The 22,723-nt window shown below is 50.9% G+C and overlaps 1 protein-coding gene across 1 annotated transcript in view; it reads left to right on the top strand.

Moving 5' to 3' along the window:
• TPGS2 (tubulin polyglutamylase complex subunit 2) overlaps nt 1–22,723 on the top strand; it is a 129,383-nt gene that overhangs the window by 48,607 nt on the left and 58,053 nt on the right. The window contains exon 3 of the mRNA XM_085628920.1: nt 21,802–21,889. Within this exon, the coding sequence (XP_085485046.1) occupies nt 21,802–21,889 (88 nt within the window). The remainder of the gene's footprint in view (nt 1–21,801; nt 21,890–22,723) is intronic.

Raw genomic sequence — 22,723 nt, 5'->3', positions numbered from 1 at the left:
AAGCCTAATCCTGGTTTGAAAACCCGGATAGAATCCAAACTTGGCAAGGAGGTAGACAATATTTAATATTCTCAAAACCGATTAAGACACTCCAATAATCTCTTCATACTGGTTCTGTATCCTGCAGATGTGGTTAAGATGGTGCATTCCAGGAGAGCGCTAGGTGGCGCTAGCCAAGATTGCCGCGCTGAGGTGAGGCTCTTGGATACTTGACCCCTCGCATCCGCCCTACATCCGTTGTGGCTGTCCCAGGTGTCCCCTGATGACCGCCGAGTGTTGAGGAGCTGCTGCCCTGTCCCCGGTGCGATTTTCGGCCGATTTGCTGCAGCGGGAGCCGAGATACACAGCCCGTGAGCTGCACCGGTAGCCGGGACGCGCCCAGCTGGTTCCGCGGACGGCAGTGTCACCTAAGCGAGCCCCCGGCGCGCCACGAGGGGCGAAGGCCGCGAGGCCACCAGAGGCCGGCCGGGGACCGGAGGACCTGCGGAGCGGAGCCTGGGCTGGTGCCGGGCCTTGGGTGAGCTGGGGGGGGGGGCGGCGGACGGTGAGCGCCCCCCGGTGGTGAGGCGGCCCTGTCCGGCGGGCGGATCGGCCCGAGCTGCGTGAGACTGCTTGAGGGGCTGGATCCGGCCTCGCCGCTACTGATGCCTGCTATCTCCTGGCACTGGGCCGACGCTACCTAAAGGGGGGCGGGCCCCCCCTGGATCCCTGCTGACCTGTCCTGGTGCCCTCCTCTCTGGTCGCCCCGGGTGTGGCGCGGCCCCCACGGACCCTGTGGACGTCTGCTGTGCCTGGAGCGGGGACGTTCCCTGGCGCCTCCGGTGCTGGCCCGCGAGGACGACGCTACCGGACCTCTCCTGCCCTGCACTACTAGCCGGGGGCCGCCGCCGGCCGGTAGATCCCCCCCCCCCCCCCCTGCCGCGCCTTGACTGTCCCCCCCGGCGCTGTGCCTGGTCCGTCGGAACCGGACCTTGAGTGGATACGGAGTCCCCTGGTGCCCTGGGCCTACGCGTTGGACATAGACGGAGGACCATCGCTGGCGCAGACCGTGGCGCGAGGCCCGCGGCATGGTGAGTGCGGTACGGCCCGGATCAGCCCGAGGGGGTGCGTGTCGAGTGGGCTCTGGGCCTTCCCTCGTTGGGGATCAGACGCGCCTTCGCCCTCTCCCTTCTCCTCGAATCCCCCCCATTTCTGGCCTGGTGCGGGGGGCGGCTCCGCTTGGCGGGTGGGGGCCGCCTGCCAGTCCGCTGCGCCCACCCCCGAGGCTGGCACGTGCTCCCTGGATCCAACATGGGCAAAGAAAAGGGCTCCAAACCACCGGCGGCGTCCCACAAGACGCGGATTGACCAATTCGCCAACTCTGACCCGCCTGGTGCGGGTGGAAGGGGGGCGCCGGCCCCGAACAAAGACTTGGCCGTCATCCTCCAGGCCATCGAGGCCTCTCGCACATCCTTGGAGGGGATGGTTGGGGAGGTGAAGGTCGATGTTGCGCTCCTGCGGCAGGACCTCCGCAACGCCACGGCTCGCATAACCGAAACGGAATCCCGGATCTCTACGGCGGAAGATGACATTCGCTTGCTACAGGACCAGGTCCGGGAGCTCACAACCCACTCCAAGGAACTGCACAGGCGGGCAGAAGACGCCGAAAATGGCGCCCGTCGCAATAACCTTCGCCTGGTGGGCTTTCCGGAGTGGGTCGAGTCCGGCCGAGCTGATGACTTCCTCGAAACATGGTTCAAGTCCTGGATGCCGGCGGCCGGTCTGTCGACCTGGTTTGTGGTGGAGCGGGCGCACCGGTCGCTGGCAGCCAAACCTCCGGTGGGAGCCCCCCCGCGCCCCTTCATTCTTAGGATCCTCAACTTTCGGGACAGAGAGGCTATCCTGCGGGAGGCGCGGGTGAGTGGCCCTTTGACTTTCAACAACCACACCATTATGGTCTTCCCAGATTACACCCGGGAGGTCCAGGAGCAACGCCGCTCCTACACGGAGGTCAAGCAAAAGCTGCGTTCCCTGGGCCTTCAATACCAGCTCCAATTCCCGGCCCGCCTTCGTCTCGTTTTCCAGAACACGACACTGTTCTTTGACACTCCCAGGGCGGCCTGGACATGGCTTACTGAGGAAAGACCCCCGCGCCAACCCGGTGAGGCGTCCTCCAATACTGTGCCCCGGGGCCACGGTGCAGCTGGGTCTCAGCGACCGCGGCGCAGGAAACGCACGCACTCACGACAACGCCGAGGCACAGCGACGGCCCGGACCCGGTCTGAGAGTACATCTGGGAGACGGGTGAGGTACTCTTCGGCCTCTTCTGGCACATCATCCCATGCGGTTGGGGGGTCCCGGCGCCGTCTGTCGCCTCGTCCGGCCGGGTCTCAAACCCCCCTCAATGTGCAAATTGACTTGTCAGACCTCTCCCGCAGTCCTGCTATATGACTCACAGTTATGTTATGTTATGTTAGTGCTATTTGTATTGCGCACGGCTGCTCCAGCGAAGGAGCGTCCCGGCGCACCGACAAGGTGGCGAACACAACACAACTGGGGAACAGAAATAATTATTAAGAAATTGGGGAGTGCAGGATTTAACAAAGCTCAGAAAATAAATGAGTTTTAGCGGCCTTGCGGAAGGAGAGCAGGTCACCAAAGGTCCGGAGTTTCAAAGGGAGAGCGTTCCAGAGTGCGGCTGCCCGCACCTTAAAAGAGCGACCCCCCACCCGACTGAGTTTGAACCGAGGGGCTACCGCTAATTCTTGGTCTAGCGAGCGCAGAGTGCGGCCCGGGATGTAAGGGCGCAAGAGTTGGTGCAGTAAGGGAGGTGATAGGCCCTTCAGAATTTTGAAGGAAAGGCACAAAACTTTAAAGTGGATCCGCTGCCTAACGGGTAACCAATGCAAGGCTCGCAAAGATTGACCGGCCGAGCAAAACCTAGGAAGACCAATGATCGCTCTGGCCGCAGCGTTCTGCACTCTTTGAAGTCGGGTTAACTCAGCCTGGTTTAATCCTATAAAAAGGGAGCTGGCATAGTCCAGCCGTGCCAAAACCGTTGCTTGCACCACCAATTGACGAGTTGCGGCATCGAAGTATTTAAGGGCAGGGCGCAGATTGCGCAGGATGCCGAAGCAGCAAGCCGCCGTCCTTTTGGTGTGGCCAACGAAGTTGAGGGAAGGGTCCAGCCAAACACCAAGGTTTTTGATCTCCGCAACCGGAGTGGGGGTCGGCCCCAACTCAGAGGGCCACCAAGTATCTCCCCATAGGTCCGTCCGCTTCCCAAAGATCATCACCTCCGTTTTTTTGGCGTTTAGTTGGAGACAGTTGGACGTCATCCAACCAGCCACCGCCCTGAGTCCTTCTCTGAATCTTGGGGCATCCACCCCCGAGTCCCCGCTGATCGTGACCGCTAGCTGGGTGTCATCTGCGTACGACACCATGGTCATACCACAGAGCTTCACAACCTCAGCCAGCGGCCTCACGTAGATGTTAAACAACGTGGGGCTCAGTGAGGAACCCTGTGGGACCCCAAGAGACAGACGATGACATTTGGACTGGTAGGGCGGGGACGCCACACAGAAGGAACGATCCCTGAGAAACGAACGGAACCACTGGTGTGCAGTGCCGATCACCCCTATCTCCTCAAGACGTTGCAGGAGAATGTCATGGGAGACCGTGTCAAAGGCGGCGCTTAGGTCTAACAAAACAAGCGCCGCCGTTTGACCTGCATCCAGAACTACCCGAAGGTGCTCGACCATAGATAACAGTGCTGTCTCCGTACTGTGGCCAGCCCGAAAACCATTCTGGGTGTCGTCCAGAATGTTGGCACGCAACAGATGACCAGAGAGGGCGGTGTTGACATGCGCCTCCGCGAGTTTGGCTGGCCACGGGAGAAGTGAAATCGGGCGGTAGTTCTCCGATTTTGTAGGGTCGAGAGATGGTTTTTTCAAAATGGGCATTACTACCGCATGCTTCCATTTCAAAGGCACTTGGCCTGATGATAGCGACGTGTTGATTAAGTCGCAAACCGGGCGAGCAAAAACCTGGTCTCTGAACATAGGTGGCTTGAGCGGGTCGTCCGGCGACCCCGACTTAACTCGGAGAGCCAAGGCCGTGTAAGACTCCAAAGAGAGAGAGGGGAGAGAGTCTAGCACCACCTGATCCAACCGGATGGGAGGCCCCATACTGGTTTGTGCAGTGGAGGAGGGGAAGGCCCTATATATGGTCTGGACCTTCTCCAGGAAGAAAGCCGCCAGCGCTTCACAATGAGTATTGGAGCTGATGGAGTTACCGGCCGGCTTCCTTGCCACAAGGTCTTTAAGGGCCTTAAAGATGGTTTTAACAGGATTCCCACTATTGCGAAACTCCAGAGCGTAGTATTCAGCCCGGGTTCTACAAACCGCGCGGTGATAAGACTTGACCGCAGCCATATACAGGGTTTTTTTGCTGCTGTCATACCTCTTCCTCCAGTCTCTCTCTGTACGTCTGCAGACACTTTTCAGAGCCCTCAGATTGCCATCATACCAGGGACTGGGGGCGCGGGAGCCACACTTACTGGAAACCATCGGGATAAGGGAGTCGAGGGCCCTGGTTACCCATCCGCAGAAATGGTCATAACCAGACTCCACGTTCTCCACTGCACCCAGCGGGTCGTCAGTAAGAAGGCGGTGGAGATCTTCCGCCTTTAATTTGCTCCAGCGCCGTCTGGGCATGGCTCGCAGTGGCACCTTAAGTGGGGCTTCATCAAGACTACAGTGAATGGTCACGAGTGAGTGGTCTGACCAGGTCAGGGGGAGGGGGGGGGCCACTGTAACCCCTTCTAAGTTAGAAAAAAAGGGGTCCAGAGTGTGGCCACCACTATGAGTGGGGTCCGAGACCAGCTGGAACAATTGAAGGGCCTCAAGGTCCGCCACCATCCCTCCCACAGAAGAAAGACACAAAGTGTCAAAATGGAGATTCAAATCACCAATGATAGAAAAATTGGCAGACCCTACTGCTAGTGAACTAACCGCCTCAGGGAGAGCCTCTCGAAATGCCACTGAGCTACCAGGTGGACGGTAAATCAGCAATCCTGACAAGGTAAAATGCGGAGTAACCGCAACCTTGAACAGGGCGCTTTCGCAGCCCGTGATGTTCTGCACACTCCAGGCGCAAGAATAGCACGATTTAACAGCAAGAGCGACGCCACCCCCTCTCGAAGAGCGGTTGAGCGTGTAGATGGAATACTCAACGGGGAACGCCAGATTCAATACCGTAGAATCGGTGTCTTGCAGCCATGTCTCTGTCAGACAAAAGATGTCAGGGGGGTCATTGTCCACAAGATCAGCAATATCCTGATAATGCTTGACCGCCGATCTGACGTTTAAATTCCAGATGGTGAGATGTCGCGAAGAGACCTTACTGCTTATGGCAGGCTGCACTATACAAGACCCCAAACAGGAAGGGGCTTCGAGTAGCCAGCCGCCACAAGCACAGCGATGGGGGCCACACAAAGGGTCACCGCGGACTTCGGCGCAGGGAGGCAGACAGGTATTAAATGCCAGGAGACTCTCCCTGGTATACATAAGCATGGTTAGAGATGCACCTGATGTAAATATCGCCACGAAGCCAGCGCAACCGGGCGCGGACGGACGCAGACGGGCAGGACTCTGGCACGACTCCGGCCACGCGAGGACGCGCCCGCTGCGCGAACAGTCTGTTCATGCATCCACAGGGGGAGGCGGCGTCCCTGCCGGGTGGCGGGGGTGGGGGGCTCTGCAACCTCATGCTTTCCCGCAGCAACCTGGGACGAGACACTGGAAATCCGTGCTTCAGGAGGGGTCCACCACGCTCTTTACACCCGAGCGCTTAGGCTTGGGGTCTTGTAATTGTTGGTTTAGTTAGGGCGACAGATGCTTCCGTTCTTGGAAGTGTAGGGTGGGGGGTGGGGGGTTGGGGTTTAATGTTTGTGGGTTGTTCCTCCCCGGGGGACTGTTTCGTTTGGTTTGGGTCTGTTTTTCTTTGAGCCTCCTCTGCAGCATCTCACTTCGCGTGACACCGCGCTTCTCCATGCCGCCACCAACACAGGCGCCGCCGTCGATTGCCCTCCTGCGTTGCCCGCTGGCTTCCCCTAGCGAGAGATCCGTAGCCCTGGCTTCCCTGGCCACTCCATTCCCAGCGCGCTTCGTTCCCGCCACTACCATGGATGACCTAGCCTCTAAGGCTCAGGTGCGTGTCCTCTCCTGGAACGTGCTTACTAGATAGACACAAGCGCACCGCCGTCCTTAAGTACGCCCAGCGCGCGGAGGCTGATGTGCTCTTGCTTCAGGAAACCCACCTGCTTGGCGAGAAATGTCCCTTTCTGGCGCGCTACGGGTACGACCGGGTAATGGCACTCCGGGTTCTCGCGGGGGGTCGCTGTCCTACTGCGCCGCTCCTTCCCTTTTGTGTTTACCCGGGCGATTCACGACCCCCACGGGATGGGGATTGCCGTTTGCAGCACGCTTGAGGGTCGTCCGCTCAGTCTCCTGTCACTCTATGCGCCGCCTACCGGGCTATCTCAGGCTTTATCTCACGCCGCATCGTTATTGACAACTCTCCTGCCGGGCGCTATTGTTCTGGGGGGGGGACTTCAATGCTGTCTCAGCTCGACTCCTCGGGTCCGGTTTCGGCGCCCCGCGTTGCGCGAGCAAAGCAGATGGCGAGTTGGGCGGAGGCCCAGGGCCTATGCGATGCGTGGCGGATCTGGCACCCACGCGCACGGCAGTATACTCACACCTCGGCCGCCCACCACACCCACGCGTGTATGGATGCGATCTTTGTCCCCCCCCGCCGACTGTGTAGGCATCCAGGATGTCCGCATCCTTCCCAGGGGGATTTCCGATCACTCTCCAGTCCTCCTGGGTCTGGGCCCCCCGCCTCGTGGGGCCCGCAGATGTGGCGCCTCAACGCCTGGTTCCTCCAGGATAGGAAGCTCCGTAGGGAGGTGGGGTCCGCACTGACGCAGTATTTTACCGACAACGACGGGTCGGTCTCCTCGGCAGGTACCCTCTGGGAGGCCTGTAAGGCCACCGTCAGGGGGGCGGCCAAAGCACAGGTGGTGCGGCACCGCCAGGCGCAAATCCAGCAGCTCACTGCCTGCGAGGCCCAGGCACTACGACTGGAGCAATCCCTCTCTGAGACCGGGGATCCGGCCGGGACTCGGCAACTGCGACTTTAGAGGGAGGAGATCCGTCAACGGTCGCTTGATGCTGCTAAGCTCCTCTGGCAATCCTCGGTGGCGAGGGTATATGGGTGGGGCGACAAGAATGGTGCGCTGCTGCATCGGCTACCCACTTACCCCAGGGCCTCGCGAATCATCCCGGCGGTGGTTGACTCTGCCGGCCTGCTCCAATCTTCCTCCGCGGCAATCGCGGACGCCTTCACTCAGTATTACTCACAGCTATATCGGGCCCGGGTGTCGGACCTCTCCCTGGCTTCAATGCTTGCCGCAAGTAACCTTCGGCTTCCCCGTCTTCGGTCCAGCGACTGGGAGAGTATGGAGGTACCCATTTCTCATGAGGAAATTGGGGATGCGATAGGGCGCACGTCCGCGGGGAAAACTCCGGGTCCGGACGGCTTCCCCCAGGAGTTCTATGCCACCTACAAGGACCACCTGGTCCCACGGTTGGGTGCCCTCTATGCTGAGGCGGTCAAGAACGGCTCCTTCCCTCCGGAAGCCGACATAGCCACGATCGTGGTCCTGCCCAAGTCTACGCCGCCTTCTTGCGATCGGTCGGCATACCGGCCGATCTCTCTTATCAATACTGACATCAAACTTTATGCGGCGGTGCTGGCCCAGAGGCTCCGGCCCTTTCTGTCATGCTTGGTGCACCCGGACCAATGCGGTTTCATGCCGGACCGCGGCACTCGCCATTGCCTTCGTCGTCTTCACGTGGCCCTGGCTCACCGCCAGCGCATTTCTCCGTATCTCACCCTTCTCCTTGCCGATTTCGAGAAGGCCTTCGACTCGGTTGGGTGGCCCTATCTCTTTGAGGTCCTGACCCACATGGGCTTCGGCCCCAAGTTCGTTGGAATGGTGCGGGTCCTTTACGCGCGCCCTCGCGCCAGAGTGCTGGTTAACGAGGCACTGTCGAGGCCCTTTCGGATTGGCCGGGGAACGCGGCAGGGGTGCCCTCTGTCGCCCCTCCTTTCCGCTCTTGCAATGGAGCCCCTTGCTACCCTGATCCGAACGGATCCTCTTCTTCGGGGCTGGGAGTGGCCGGGCCGTGTGTCGGACAGGATAGCTCTTTACGCGGACGACGTTCTGCTGTATCTAAGTGACCCGACGCGCTCGGGTCCCCGGGCACTTCATATCTTGGGCCGCTTTGGCCGCGCCTCCGGCCTTTATTTAAACCCGCAAAAATCGGTTCTTGTGCCTCTGCACCCCTCCCGGGAGTGCTTCGACTGGCAGGACAATATTCCCCTCCGTCGGTTGTCCTTCAAGTACCTGGGCATCTGGGTCTCCCTTCTCCCGGAACTGAGCTGGGCTCTCAATGTGGCCCCCCTGGTCAAGAAAGCCAAGGTAGATCTGGCGCGATGGCAGTCGCTCCCGCTCAATCCACTGGGGAGGGTGGCGCTCTACAAAATGATGATTCTCCCCCGGTTCCTTTATGTATTGCAGAACACTCCCGTGTCCTTCCCGAGGCCTTGGTTCCGCGAGCTGGACGGGTTGGCGACTAGGTTTCTCTGGGGTGGTGGGAGACCGAGGTTGGCCCTGTCGACGTGTCGCCTCCCCACCTTTGATGGCGGGCTCGGCATGACCAACCTTTACCTCTACTATTTGGCCACCCGCCTCCTGGTCATTCATGATTGGTTTGGAGGGGGATGGTCCGATCCGGCCTACAGGGTGGAATTGGAAGACCTGGGTTTCCCCTGCATTTTAGACCGCCTGTATGGCGCCCCCATCCCCGCCTCCTGCCCAGACATCACCAAAACGGTCTTCCTGGCCTGGCGAGCGGCGCTTCGCCATACCCAGTGGACTGGGAGGCTGACTCGCGCCACTCCCCTCTGGCAGGGGACATGGCTGAGAGACATTGCGGCTCTGGAGGGTTTTAAATCATGGGACCTGCTCGGCATCTCCCAGCTGGGGGACGTCTGGCGGGGGGGACGCATGAGCTCGTACTCGGAACTGCAGGCGCGCTTCTCCCTCCACTCCTCTCAATTTTATAAGTACCTCCAACTGCGACACGCCATACGCACCTACACTCCTCTGGACGTTCGGCTGCCGGACCACAATCCCCCAGAGGCGCAGGTCATGCTGGGCAACCTGGGGAGGGGGGGGCATATCCCGAATACACCGTTCTCTTATTAATAATACCCCCATGGCCCGGGAAGGCCTGAAGGAACGGTGGGAGGTGTGGGTGGGTCCCCTGGACGAGGTCGACTGGCGGGATGCCCTTATGGCCCCCAGGCTGGTGACGGCCTCCGCCAAATTGAGGCTTATTCAAATTTACTATCTTCATACTGCCTACCTCACACCGGCTCGTCTGCACCGTGCGGGCCTCTCCGCTGATGCGGCCTGCCCCCGCTGCGGTTTTGGCCCGGCCGACTTTATTCATATGGTGTGGTCGTGTCCGGATTTGGGGGGTTACTGGAGGGGCATAGAAGCCGATCTCACGGAGGTCTTGGGCTGGGTGGTGCCACATAACCCTAGACACACTCTTCTGGGCATCACTGACGGTCTCGATGGCACACGTGCTGAGAAGCTGTTCCTTATGACAGCATTAATGGTGGCAAAAAGGGATATTGCAGCGGCCTGGAAGCACCCACAACCGCCTAGCTTCGCCAAATGGAGTGCTGGAGTGGACTGGTGTGCGGCACAGGAACTGACTCTCTATCAGGCGCGGGGCTGCCTTAAGAAATACCGTAGGATCTGGGGGAAATGGTTGGGCAATGTCTTATGAGGATGTGGTTCCGGGGGTGAGGAGGCGGAGGGGGGGGGGCTTTGGGTGGGGGCAGGGGGGTGGCGTGGTATTGTGCTGTGCGTTTGTAAAGTGGCGGCTCGACAGGCTCAATGTTTCTTTTGTTGTGTCACTAAAAATAATAAAAACTTGGTTATCAAAAAGAGGGTGCATTCCAATCAAAGGTTACCCCGTTCGGATTAAATGTATTAAGAATAGACTCTGCTGCTTTGCTGCAGAAAACATACTCTTTCTAAAAGCAAATGTTACTCTTTAAGGCAGAGGTCTTCAAACTTTTTTACTCTGAGTCGCCTCCTCCCAAAATGTTTTGAAGTCTGCCCTCCTCCCCCCCCCTTCAAATCTTTATGGAAAGACTGGAGACATCGAGAAGAGCAGGGCTGAGCAGAGGGGGTGGTGTGAATAAGATCATTTAATGGGCAGTTTTTCAGTATCTCATAATCCACACTAAATGTGAGACTTCTAAATGAGAAAATACATTAAAAAACCTAAAATAGACAGAACTCACTACTCCCGTTATTTGGGGTTTTGTGAAACCCTCCCATTCCTGGGCCCCATTGCAAAGGCACCTTCTGTACTAATGATAGCTGCAGCCCTGAGTAGCAGGGTATCCCCTCTGCCTCTTTCACCCTTTCCCCACCAAGGCTGGCCATCACTCTAATTTTGAAACAGACTGTCCCTTTCAGGAAAAAATGAGCTCCCATGTGTTTCTCGTCTCTTTGTAGCATGGATGCTCTCAGCCTAATGCTATCCAGCATGCCTCTATTCTTATGTAAGACTGCCTTAATTGTGATGCAGGGGGCCCATCATACTCCTGTGCAGGTCACCACTGCACCTGTCTCACTAATAAGAGCTAATGCCTTGTGAAGCGGGAAGCCCTCTCTGCCCCTTGTTAACTGACCATCCTCCTTTCTGCTATCTCTCTGAGGCCTTAGTTAAGGTGTCTCCTCTGCTTCAATTTTCTCCTATCTGGTGCCATTGGTTCAATGCCAGCCACACTGGCACAACAAGGGAGCATTGAGCCCTAATATTAGAAAGGAATAATGGTAAAACAGCCATAATAGGGTTTAGTTACTACCTCACACCCTTGGGACCCAGTGACACAGCACCTGCAGTAGCAATTAAACCTACTTTGCCCAAACTACTGGGCCATTACTGCCAGGACTGAGGCCTAAAGCAGGCTGTCTGCTCCTTTCTGTAAAAAGTTATAAAAAACAGGAAAGTCTCACATTTTGCCCCTCTGTTGCTTGGCACGTGTTCCCTGTGCAGCAAGGGGGACTTGGGCCCCAATAATAACCAGGAAAATGACTCCCTCTTTCCCCTTTTTTGCTAGTGACATACTCAATTGGGGTGTAGTTATTCCTCACGCCATTGCCCCAGTGTCAATGAACCTGCTGCACTAATGGCTGTGACGGCACTAAAAATAAAAAATGTATGAATTTGCATTTCTCAAAACCTTCTTCAGAGCATCTCATTCAGAAAGTGGGACAGCTGTCTCTGTCCATTTGTGAATGAAAAAACATAGACCCTACATAGCACCATCTTTTCAGGGTCTTCTCTTTGACCCTAGCCATAGATTTTGCTCTGTTCTGCTTTTTTCGGAGCCATTTTTCTGAGGCCCAAGAGGTCAGGATGATAAGTGATCTGAATATGACCCTTTTGGCCTTCTTCCTCCCAACTCCACTACTCACCTGAGAGGACATCTGCATGAAAACAGAGGTTGAAATTGGCTAGGTGCGTGGGGACCAAGGTGTTCTTAATTTTACAAAACAGTTCCCATATATTGTTCTAAAAACAACTATCCCTGAATTGTTAATGGGGACCTGGAGTACTTGGATGCTGCTGAAGGTGGGAGGTCAGGGGAGCAGGCTCTAAAGTGCTTGAATTTAAACAGTCGCTTGAAGTTTCATGATGAAAACTATTTATAACTTTTTTTGAAAGATAATGTAAGGATGCTGAGTTTTGAAAAGTGACCTTTAATGAACTTATAAAAATGTTACACTAGGTTAGATATAATGAATATGTATTCTTGGAAAGTACTTGTATTCGTCATATGCACCAAATTATTATGTGGCTGCCTATCTTATACTATTACAATTTTAAAATAATTACCAATATTTTCAGTGCTTTCTGTTACTTGTTGGGACCTCTGACCACTATAAATACATGTCGGTATTCTGCACTGCGCCAAGTTGAATTCAGTTCTATGACTCTGGTCTGACAAAAAGACATCTGCAGTGACTGTATTACCAATTAATGTTTCATAACCGGAAGAGCGCCTTTGCCACCAATTAATTTAATTTGCATTGCCTTTTTATGTAAGGTATCATTTAAGGCATGTGCAGTATTTTATATGCATTTGCTGTTAATGTGAAAAAGTATCAAAATGTTTTTGTTTATTACCTTGTCTTTTACATTGCAACCACAGGACTCTGGAACACAGTTGCTGGCATGTCCATTATGTTAATGTTAATACAAATGTTAGAAAAATCACAGTCAGAGGTCATTTCTTCCTGTTCTTAACGCATACTTTAAATAGAAAATGTTAAAGGAAAAGACTTTAAAATGTGTTCTACGGCCGCCCTAATGACCTCTGAATGATAACTAAAGTACACAAAGACAGAAAAGCCATGTTAAGAATAAATACAGATGCACGGGCCTTTGCAGAATCTTAACACTTGAACAAATGGCAGGTATTTTTCACTGTGAAAGGTGGCACTCCTAAACTCATTCCCTTCATGTAAATGAAGACGGCCTGGAAACAAGAAAAACAAAGAAAGTCGCGCTTTCAGGCCATCATCATTTACAAGTACTTTGTGAAGCATTTGTACCCCCCTGGGAATGCTTCCACAGACCCCCAGGGGGACGCGCCCCACAGTTTGACGAACTCTGCTTTAAGGGGTAAATGTTTAGGCTTCGCTGCTGCATTCCATATCTGCCTTGTAGATCCACGATCACCTTTGCACATAGATAGCTGATTTACCACAGTGGCAGGTTTGGGCATAAAATGTCAGTAAGAGGGAGAAACGAGATGCTACTAAATTATGGGTCATTAGAATAGTATATATCAACAGAATGGGGTGGCTATTCCAAAATGTTACCTTTTTTCTCTCTTTATAGGAACAAACAAATTTAGGGGATCTTCCGCATTAGGAAGTGTTGCCCTCACACACCCATATGGGTGTCATGCTTCGTGAGAAAGCAGTGGGGTGACGCTCCTCCACCCACATGGAGGAGCCGCCCCTAAATCCAACCTAGAAAGTAGAAAAAGATAAAAAGAAGAAAGTTGTTTCTGCAAGAAATACCGTTTTTAGGTCGAGCCTATGGCAGCGCGCATGCGCTGCATAGGATATCGACCTCTTGGAATCACTTCAGCTTGTGTGCAAGCTCGTGCCTGTGGTGCTTACCCGCCATTGGCCTTTGCGTCTGACTTTAGTACGCAATTGGCCAAAGGTGTGTAGAGGTCCCAGCTTCTTCGGAAATGTTGACTCCCAGAGCGTTTTGCTCTCGGGAGCCAGCAGCGGCGCGCAGGGGCCATCTGGTTTTAATTAACGTGTGTGCGCTTGTCTCCCACGCAGTTTCTCTCCCCCCCTCTTTCAGGCTGTGTTTGTAAGTATACTCTGTGCGCTGGAGTTATGATGTTTATGGAGCAGCGTGCAGGGCCCATCTTTTTTTTTTTAAACTTTATCTTTCGCGTGGTCTGAATGTTTATTTTAGTCTCCACGAGCTCTCACCGGGCTTGTCCCGATCTCACGCGGAACGGGGCACTCTCCTGTCTTCGCTGTCACCCGGCCTCTCTAGTTTTCTCCCTTCCTCTGTGCATTGCATTCATTCTCCCTCCCTTACCATGCCTCTGGTCTTCTCCTTTTCTCCCTTTATTTATGCATATTTATTCACCCCGGACATTACGCAGAGGTGCTGGAGCGCTTTACAATAGAAGTACTTTTTTACATGGAAGTTATAGACTCCCTTAGTAGCTCACAGAGTCTTTACTGGACCCTCCCCATACAGGCTCCTGCCTCTGTGAGCACCTACCTACCTTCCCCAGACAGCGTCAGCAGCTCCCCCCCACCTCCCAGGACACCCCTCCCCTCCATAGTGAAATGTCACCAGAGCGGACCCATAAACCCTCTGTGGATCAAGAGTCATAGATGTGTGAGGGCAGCAGGGCTCCATCAAAGTGTCACTTATCAGCTTGAGCTTGTGTTTACGAGAAATATATTAATGTGGAAACAAAAACCATTGTATTGGGGGAAAGAGGCTGAAAATGGAGTGCAAAGTATCAAAGACCGCCAATGTCCATGAGTGGGGTGCTCTGTACTGGATTATATGTAGAGTTCGTCTCTGGGGCCGCGTGTGACAAGCATCAGTGTGTGCCGAAAAGCGCTTGTTCCAATGAGGCGCTGTTGTGACAACAGGTAAAGGCACACTCAGGATACACCGTGTTCTGTTTCCCACACTGCATGACGTGTGAGGCGATAATACACACATCTGACATGGAAAACAGCCGAGAAATGATACCTCGTTGCACTCTGTTGTTTCCAACCTCCCCTCGTACAGCGTGAGCAGAGAGGCAACAACAGTCCCGAGCCAGCCTCCCCCTCCTAGAAGGCATCGGCTGAGAGGCCTTGGTAGGCCAGCCCACCCTGCCTCTCCACAGAAAGCACCAGCATACAACAGCCTCAACAGCCCAGCCTATTCTGCCACCCCCTTCCCCACCGGACAGCATCAACAGAGAAGGCTCAACAGCCCAGCCCTCTTCTGACGCCTCCCACCCCAACCCGCCTTCGGAGAGCATCAGCAGAAAGGCCTCCGCAGCCCAGCCCTATTCTGCCCCCCTACCCTGCCTTCGGACACCATCAGCAGAGAGGCCTCGCAGCCCTCTTCTGCCCTACCTAACCTGCCTTCGGATACCATCAGCAGAGGGGCCTCACAGCTCAGTCGTCTTCTGCCCCCTCTACCGTGCCTTCGGACACCATCAGCAGAGAGGCCTCGCAACCCAGTCCTCTTCTGTCCCCCTACCCCGCCTTTAGACACCATCAGCAGAGAGGCCTCGCAGCCCAGTCCTCTTCTGTCCCCCTACCCCGCCTTTAGACACCATCAGCAGAGAGGCCTCGCAGCCCAGCCCTCTTCTGCAACCCCTACCCCGCCTTCAGGGAGCACCAGCAGAGAGGTCTCGCAGCCCAGCCCTCATCTGCCCCCCTACCCCGCCTTCAGGGAGCATCAGCAGAGAGGTCTCGCAGCCCAGCCCTCTTCTGCCCCCCTACCCCGCCCTCAGGGAGCATCAGCAGAGGCCTCGCAGCCCAGCCCTCTTCTTCCCACCCCCATACTCTGCCTTCGGAGAGGTTTTCTATTTATGGTTTTTGCATGGGAACTGAATATATGTTGACAGTGAAGGGAAGCTTATTAGAGTGGGATAAATGCTGCAGCAGCATTTTTAAAGAAGCATTTGGTAAGGTAAGGCACAAAAGTACCACATTTGTTATGGACTGTCAAGAAGTTCAGCTGACCTGAACAGAAGACTGTCGTAGAGCATTCATTAAGAGCGGAGGAAAGATGGTCCATTGATTCAAAGGACTAGGACCACATGGAGTGAATGAGGGTGGGCATGTATCAATAGGCCAACTACTCCCCTCACTACCTCCCATCAAGCGATACTACTGACAAGCCAGCTCAATCGAGCCTTAGAAACAGAAAATGCACTGAGGTCGAGAGAAGGGGGTCAGAAACCTTATTAATGTGATGTAAGATGATCAAAGAGGGGTTTTTAGTAACAGAGGCATTAGGGCCGACTCTTGTCTTGTGGGATTTTTTTAACAGTTAATTGACCATTTTGGGGTACTTCTCAAGAGACAGTTTCTTTTGCTGCTGTATTGTGTTTGTAGGCATGCGTATACAATGGTGTATCTGTGTGAGCCTGTTCTCGCATGTGTGCACGCGCACAAAGAAGGACATTTCATGGTCTGTGTTGAAAACGAATTTCTGTGTCAGATGTGCTGTGTGCAGAGTTAGATGGTGTTGGTGAATGAATAAATTAAAATAAACTAATCACACCTGGTAATTGAAATTGCACTTTCAGCACTACTAGGGAGATATCAAAACAATGACATTGGTATATTGTGTACCTTCTGGCTGTGATTCTTGGCCCTCTCTCTATCCCTTCCTATCTGAAGTGCAACTACACAAAGCTGTGCAAAGAATGAGTGTGAACGTTTGCTCCATTGTAGAGGGAGTCCGAATACTTGACCGGATGCACAGCAGGTGTGGTCTGGTTAGCTTTTCATTGATCTGTTCTATCAGGACACACAGCCTTGTGTATGGATGCTGTTCAACGGATGCCCCATACCTGTGCCCTAAAAAAACTACAGAGCAATGGTGATGATATTTTAATATTTGTTTTAAGACCAGATCATTTTCCCACTGTCCCTTGGAGCCACTTTGGTGCTCAGTTAAGGGCAGTGAACATCAGACTCCCAGCCAGGCCCGGGGCTCCCCCACAGGGCAGCATTTGGGAAGGAGGCTTTTATCACTTTTTTTATAGATATTATATTTAGTCCGTTTATGGAGCTAATACATGCCAACTCTTAATTATTTCACCTCTATTTAGATGTATTCAAATTCTCACTACAAAGTGCACCCTTCAAGTTATTACCATCCCACGTGCACAACCTGTTTGTATATACCCGTTACTTGAACGGTCTGAATTGCGGCTCTGCAAATTGAGTTTTTATTACCCACTTCATTTGCACTCATTTATTGAATTTTGGAGCATGGAAGCCCGAGTCAGGTGTGCTTCTATTCAAACTTGAGATGAGCAGGAAATATACTGAGAGCTTCAGCAAGGAAAACTCAGTGTGCTGTCTTAAAATCTGCATCCCAAAGGTAAGATCCAGCAATCAGTCCCCAAACCGTCCTGAACCCTGACTCCCTGCTGAGGGAACGCTGGTACAGCAGATTTGAAATGGGAAGGCGGGATTAAGAGTGCCACATGCTTCCTCTTTAGGGTCAAGCACGCGCAGGAAGACGTCTCTGCAAGGTGGACTTCCCAAACCGTACGAAGACACCTGTGGTGAGAGATTGCCAAGGCTTGCATGCCTTCTTTCAAAATGTATAAAACAAGCATTTGCAATGCAATAGGTCTCGCATTTACACGCATTTGAGCTATTGACAATGCCTTTTATTTATGTTTTGGGTTTTAAAACATAAATAAAAGGCATTGTCATTTACAATGCCAATAGCTTAAAGTCGTGTAAATGCGAGACCTATTGCATTGCAAATGCTTGTTTCGTTTGCAATTGAGAGAACCTTAGGGAACTTTAAGGCAATATTTTTCAGCAAGTCGCATTAAGCTGCGTCATGCTGTGCTTGGAGCGTAACGCAATGCTCCTTTGTGGTGAGTGCCGCTGTTGCCCGTGCTGGAAAGTGATATCACCGTGAATGAAAACATTATTTAAACACCAAAAGAAGCCCACATATATGTACAAACATTTGTAATGTCAGACACTCGTGCACCAAATGGTCCAGCCCTGTTAAGGGTAGGGATATCTCTTACCCTGTTCAACAGGACCAGCAGAAGAGCTCGGAGTGAGGAAGAGGTCTCCCGTCACAATCTGGTAAGTGTTTTTTTAATTATTTTATTTTGTTTGCCCCGTCTCTCTCTCCCCCCCCCCTCCCCCCCCATTAGATGCCAGCCGCCAAATCTCCACCGCCTTTCCTTACTGTCTGCAAGCCAACGAATGAGAAACCTCACCCTGATTTTGTAGCTGCAGGGAGAAAGGTAGCTTACTTTTACTTAGCTGGTACCTGCTAACGTATCCAGGATAGGTGTTTTGACGAAGGGTGTTGTATTGGGTTAAAACCTGTAGTGGAAGGTAATGAGGTCACAATGGGAAGGTTGTTGGGGCTCTTTATATTGTAGGTTAGAATGTTGGTGTTCGATGGAAACCTGCACCAGAGGAGTCATCGTCTGCTTATATGCGTTCCCCCTGTGGGCCTAATTATATGTACTGTTGCTTTCAATGAACCATCAAATATAGTAGAATTTAACCGTAGCCCTGAGAAGTTATTCTACTACAACGAGTTAACAGCAGCCTTTCCAAGCAGTGGGTTTTACGCCTGCCGCAAAGGATGAATTAATAATGGTTGTTAGAGGAGAAATAACAGCAGAGTGGGAAGGAGAGGTAGCTTAGTTTCCATTGTGTTTGGGCTGAAATGCTCTGTCGCTCTTGCTCAGATCTGAAGGGGAGATTGACTTGTAGAGAGGTTCTGTAAGCTCTATACCACAAACATAGTTTTCCAGTCAAAGAAAATGTGTGTTTTCACTTTTTTCTCATCACCGATATCGTCAGACCACTATTTTGAGCCATTCATGACGACGTCCTATGCAGGGACACCAATCGAAGAGGCGCCGCAGCCCTGTTTTGTGCATCGCCTTAAACGAAATGAGCCTGTTTGTTTTATAGTCAAAGCTGTGATACAGTATTTACTGTAAACGCTACATAAACGTAAGAATGTATAAATTCTACTTGTGTGTAAACCAAATATACATGAACCAATCTACCTTTTGTCAGAGAACAAGCGAGTGTACAGTAAAAACCTATGGCCTGGCTAAAAACACAACAAATAAGTATAATGACAAAGGAATGGGAAAATAACATTTTTGAGTTTACTTTTTATAAATCACCATTGAATTCCACATACATGGATGTGGCATAACTGATAGAGAGCGGCCGGCCTTGAAGCTGGAGAACCAGGTTCGAGTCTCTGCGTGAGGCTCAGCATCCTGTGATTGTGGCAAATCACTTTATCTCCCGGTGCCTACAAATGAATGTGCCTGTCTGTACTATAATGCAACTGTCCGCACTGGTGCTCATGTAAAGCGCTTTGATACCTTCAGGTCGAGTTTGCGCGCTATGAAACTACAAAAACAAAAAACTTGCTCAGGTAAGTTTCCGCACCGTGTGTGCTAATGTCCACGTCCCCGTTTTGTTGACATATTAGGAGAACCACATGGGGCCGTTGGCAGATGACTGAACCCCACAACTTCCATTGGCCGTTCTCTAACTCTGATAGCCGTGTTGGTGCCTGCAAAAAGTGTCTATGCAGGTTCCTGTTGTGTTGTCTGGCTGAGGGGGACTGTCGCTGCTTTTCGAGGAAGCAGAGAGCACACACTGGACGGCTGATGGCAGCACACACAAGGGCTGCTTCCTGGGATGGATCGAGTGTGTCTTCACCCCAGGGCAAACTTGCTCTGCAGCCTGTCCCTCCGAAGTTGTGGTAGTCTTTTCCGGGCTCTGATAGTGTTACTCCCTTATACGCTGTTATATTATTTGCAAATACTTCAGTTTTACTCCTCCCTATTCAGCGATGAAGGTGATCGGTTGGAATTTCATTCTGCAAAATGTTCTGATCGGGCTGGCTATTGCAAGTCTGCAGGGATTAAATGCAGTAATATATATCTTCCCACTTCTTTATAAGCCTTGCTTTTTCACTAAATTGTTCAGATTTCAAATGCACCATTTGTCAATATTTTTTCAATTTTTTTCTCGAGAGGGGGAACCACCCTGGACACCACGTTTGTACATTAAGCTTGCTCGCTACATAGTCATACCAAACGTTTGTGCCATACCACTTTAAAATGTCACTAGCCGCCACTGCAACTTGTACTAACAGGACAGCACAGATCTCCCTTCTATATTCCTGCAGAGCATCTGGCCTCAAGAGGGGAGGTGGTCCAGGTAGATTGCAGCATGGAAACTAGTTTACCCCTGGTATATTAGAGACTAAGCGGTTCTAGAGCAGGAAGTATGGTTTTGCTTTTGGCTTTAAGATTAATGGCATCTGATTAAGAATTGTTAAGCCGATGGATTTTAGTAGTCCCTGGGACTATAAACCTGCCCGAACTGCTAGTGTAGATAGCCTTTTGCTCACTCCAAAGAATTCAGGGCTCTAGGTCCTGCCAGCCATGCCTGCCCGCTTCTTTGGAGATTCTATCCTGTGACTGAAGAGTACAAAAGGTCACTTGAAGAGATAGCCTAACTTAAAAAAACACAGTGGACCAGTTAGAACTGGAACGTCCTCCCACCAGTGTATGTGGGACTGCTCTCTAGTGACTGTGCAGAAGGTCCTTTCGACAAACCAAGGTGATGCTGTTGTGAGAAAAATCAGAGGGCAGGGTGGAACTGGACATCCTGCAGTGTACTTCCATTGAAGATATGGGGAGTACCCTGCAACCGCCAAACGTAGGCTGGCTTCTGAAGAACCAGTCCTGATGATTTGAACACTTTTTCTTTTAGTAAAATACAATAACGTTTTCTGTGAACTGGATTAAGTCAGAAACACAGGGGGAGGAAATGGTTTCAATATATCTTTCCTGAAAACATTTTAATTCTCCAGACTCTTTGGAGACAACACTACCTTTTAGTGCTGAAATATGAATGGACTACTACTCAAAAAAGAAGCCAAATTCTATCTACTGACTAAGTTTTTACTCTAAAGTCAATATATTGGTGACCTTGAAAAGGTTTAGATACCAAACTCTTACGTGGACTTCCCTTCCTAGGACTGACTTTAATCCATCCCAATCCTTGTTATCCTATTTTACTGTATGATATGTTCGGCTCTCACGCATGTTTTTCCTGTTTACCAGACCAATTGTTACTCCTCTTCTCGTCATATAAAGTGCTCTGATACCCTCGAGGGTCACGTTCGCGCTATACCAAACTTTATAAATAAAATAAATACCCCATTGCACCTTTTTTGAAGAAAAAAAACCATACTGTAACAGAAAAGAACTGTTTTTTTTCTTCTCAAAATGACCCTCTTAGGCTTTCCACATCACATCACATCACATATATATATATATATATATATATATATATATATATATATATATATATATATATATATATATATATATATATATATATATATATATATAGTGTTTTACTTAGTAAGGGGCTCATTACGATGGCGAGGAGACTGCCACAGCCGGCCCGGCGGTGGTGGTCTCTCCACCATCTGGCTCCCATTTCTCCCGGCCACTTTAGGATGGCGGGAGGAATCGTGCATCTGGAATGCACCTGGCAATCCTCTTCAAAAAAGTATATTTTTGGAGGAGTTGGTTTACTTTGGTCTTGTGAAGGTCCATTCACTGCTTACACTAAGACTGGCCTCTCTCTTGCGTATATTAACTACAATGAGAGAGATAGGGACATGATATTAGATTATAGTGTAGTGACCGTTTAGTTAAATGGATGGGATACACAAGGTTCTCTGGACCAACCACTAAGTAACACTTGGCTAAAACAGACACTTTCTTTACAGTGCCATTAAAAAAGTACAGATTGAAAACTCTAGCATTAAATAATTTACAGTGTCATAAAAACGTACAGGTTAAACTCTAGCATTAAATAATTTACAGTGTCATAAAAAAGTACAGGTTGAAAACTCTAGCATTAAATAATTTACAGTGTCATAAAAAATTACAGATTGAAAACTAGCTGTAAATAACTGTGGCAGTGTGTGTGTGTGGTTGTATCAGTAACAATGGAAGTGATTACAGGGGTAGTTCAGACAAGTGGTTCAGCTGATACTAGAGACAATTTCTGCCCATAGCCTTGCCCTTCTGGTGGAGAAGAGACATCTGTGTATTAACTTCTCAGATCCTGATTGCCAAAATCAGTATCTGCTAAATTTTGCATGGAGTGATGCCGGTTCTGACTGCTAATTTCAGGATTGCACCAAAATTCCCCAGTAGCTCAGGATTTTAAAATTAGGAAAAACATGTTGTTCCTTTTTCATCTTATGGCTAATGAAAACGCTTCAATTCATGGCTACTCAAAATATGTAAATTTATTTTTATTTTTTATTTTTATTGCAGAAAAACAACTGCTCGCTACCTGAAGATCTCAAGAATTTTTATCTTATGACTGATGGTTTCGAAATGACCTGGAGTGTAAAGTTTGATGGTAAAATATGATTGTCCCATTTGTTGAATATTCATATTAACTGTTGATACATTCCAGGATATCAAATGTGCTTCTTTTTCAGTTCCATGTACTTGTACTTATTTTAGTTATGTTTTGTTGTTCTCGCCACAATTCATGTACTTTTCTAGTGTCTTTTGAAGCAAATACCGAATCTTCTTTATTTCAGGGGCGGGCTGGAGAAGAGAGATTCGCATAAAACCCCTTCCTTGGAGCAATCATTTTTATTTATTTTTAATATAAGATTTTGACATCCCGCTCACTAGTGGTGAAGCACTTTCAACACCCTAGAGTTTACATAACCTAATTTTAAAAAAGATGCGCAGCTAAGGAAGTAAGACCTTCCTTATATGCGTTTGCAGGTCATGATACCTACTCTGAAAGCTAAATAATGTGGCCACTCTGTGGTATTGATCTGCCCTTACTGAAGTCCTGGCAATGATGGCTAAAGTCTTCCTGCCAGCATTAAATCCAAACTTGATGGCCCACCAGAGGCAATGCTGTTTCTTTTTTATGGGGCCAGGTGCAAATATGGTCCAAACCATTACTCCACCAGAAACAAAATTGGGATTGTGTTAGCATGTAGTAAGGATCAACACTGAACAAAAGTAGAAACTGCATTTAGGTTGTCTTTATATGATTGATGTATGAAGAGGCCTAGGGTTATTTTTGAGTTGCCTGCACCAACAATCAGGAACCAAATAAGCTTCACTGAGAAGACTGGTGTCACTGACATAAATTGTCACATTGTGCTTGTGAGCTCAGAAGTCTATCTGTTCACGGCCACCAGTCGCATCCATTCCTTGTCAATATCCA

Source organism: Triturus cristatus, chromosome 2_1, assembly GCF_964204655.1.
Source record: "Triturus cristatus chromosome 2_1, aTriCri1.1, whole genome shotgun sequence".
Classification (NCBI taxonomy): Eukaryota; Metazoa; Chordata; class Amphibia; order Caudata; family Salamandridae; genus Triturus; species Triturus cristatus.
The sequence above is the reverse complement of the archived record's forward strand: the minus strand, read 5'-3'. Positions and strand labels throughout refer to the sequence as shown.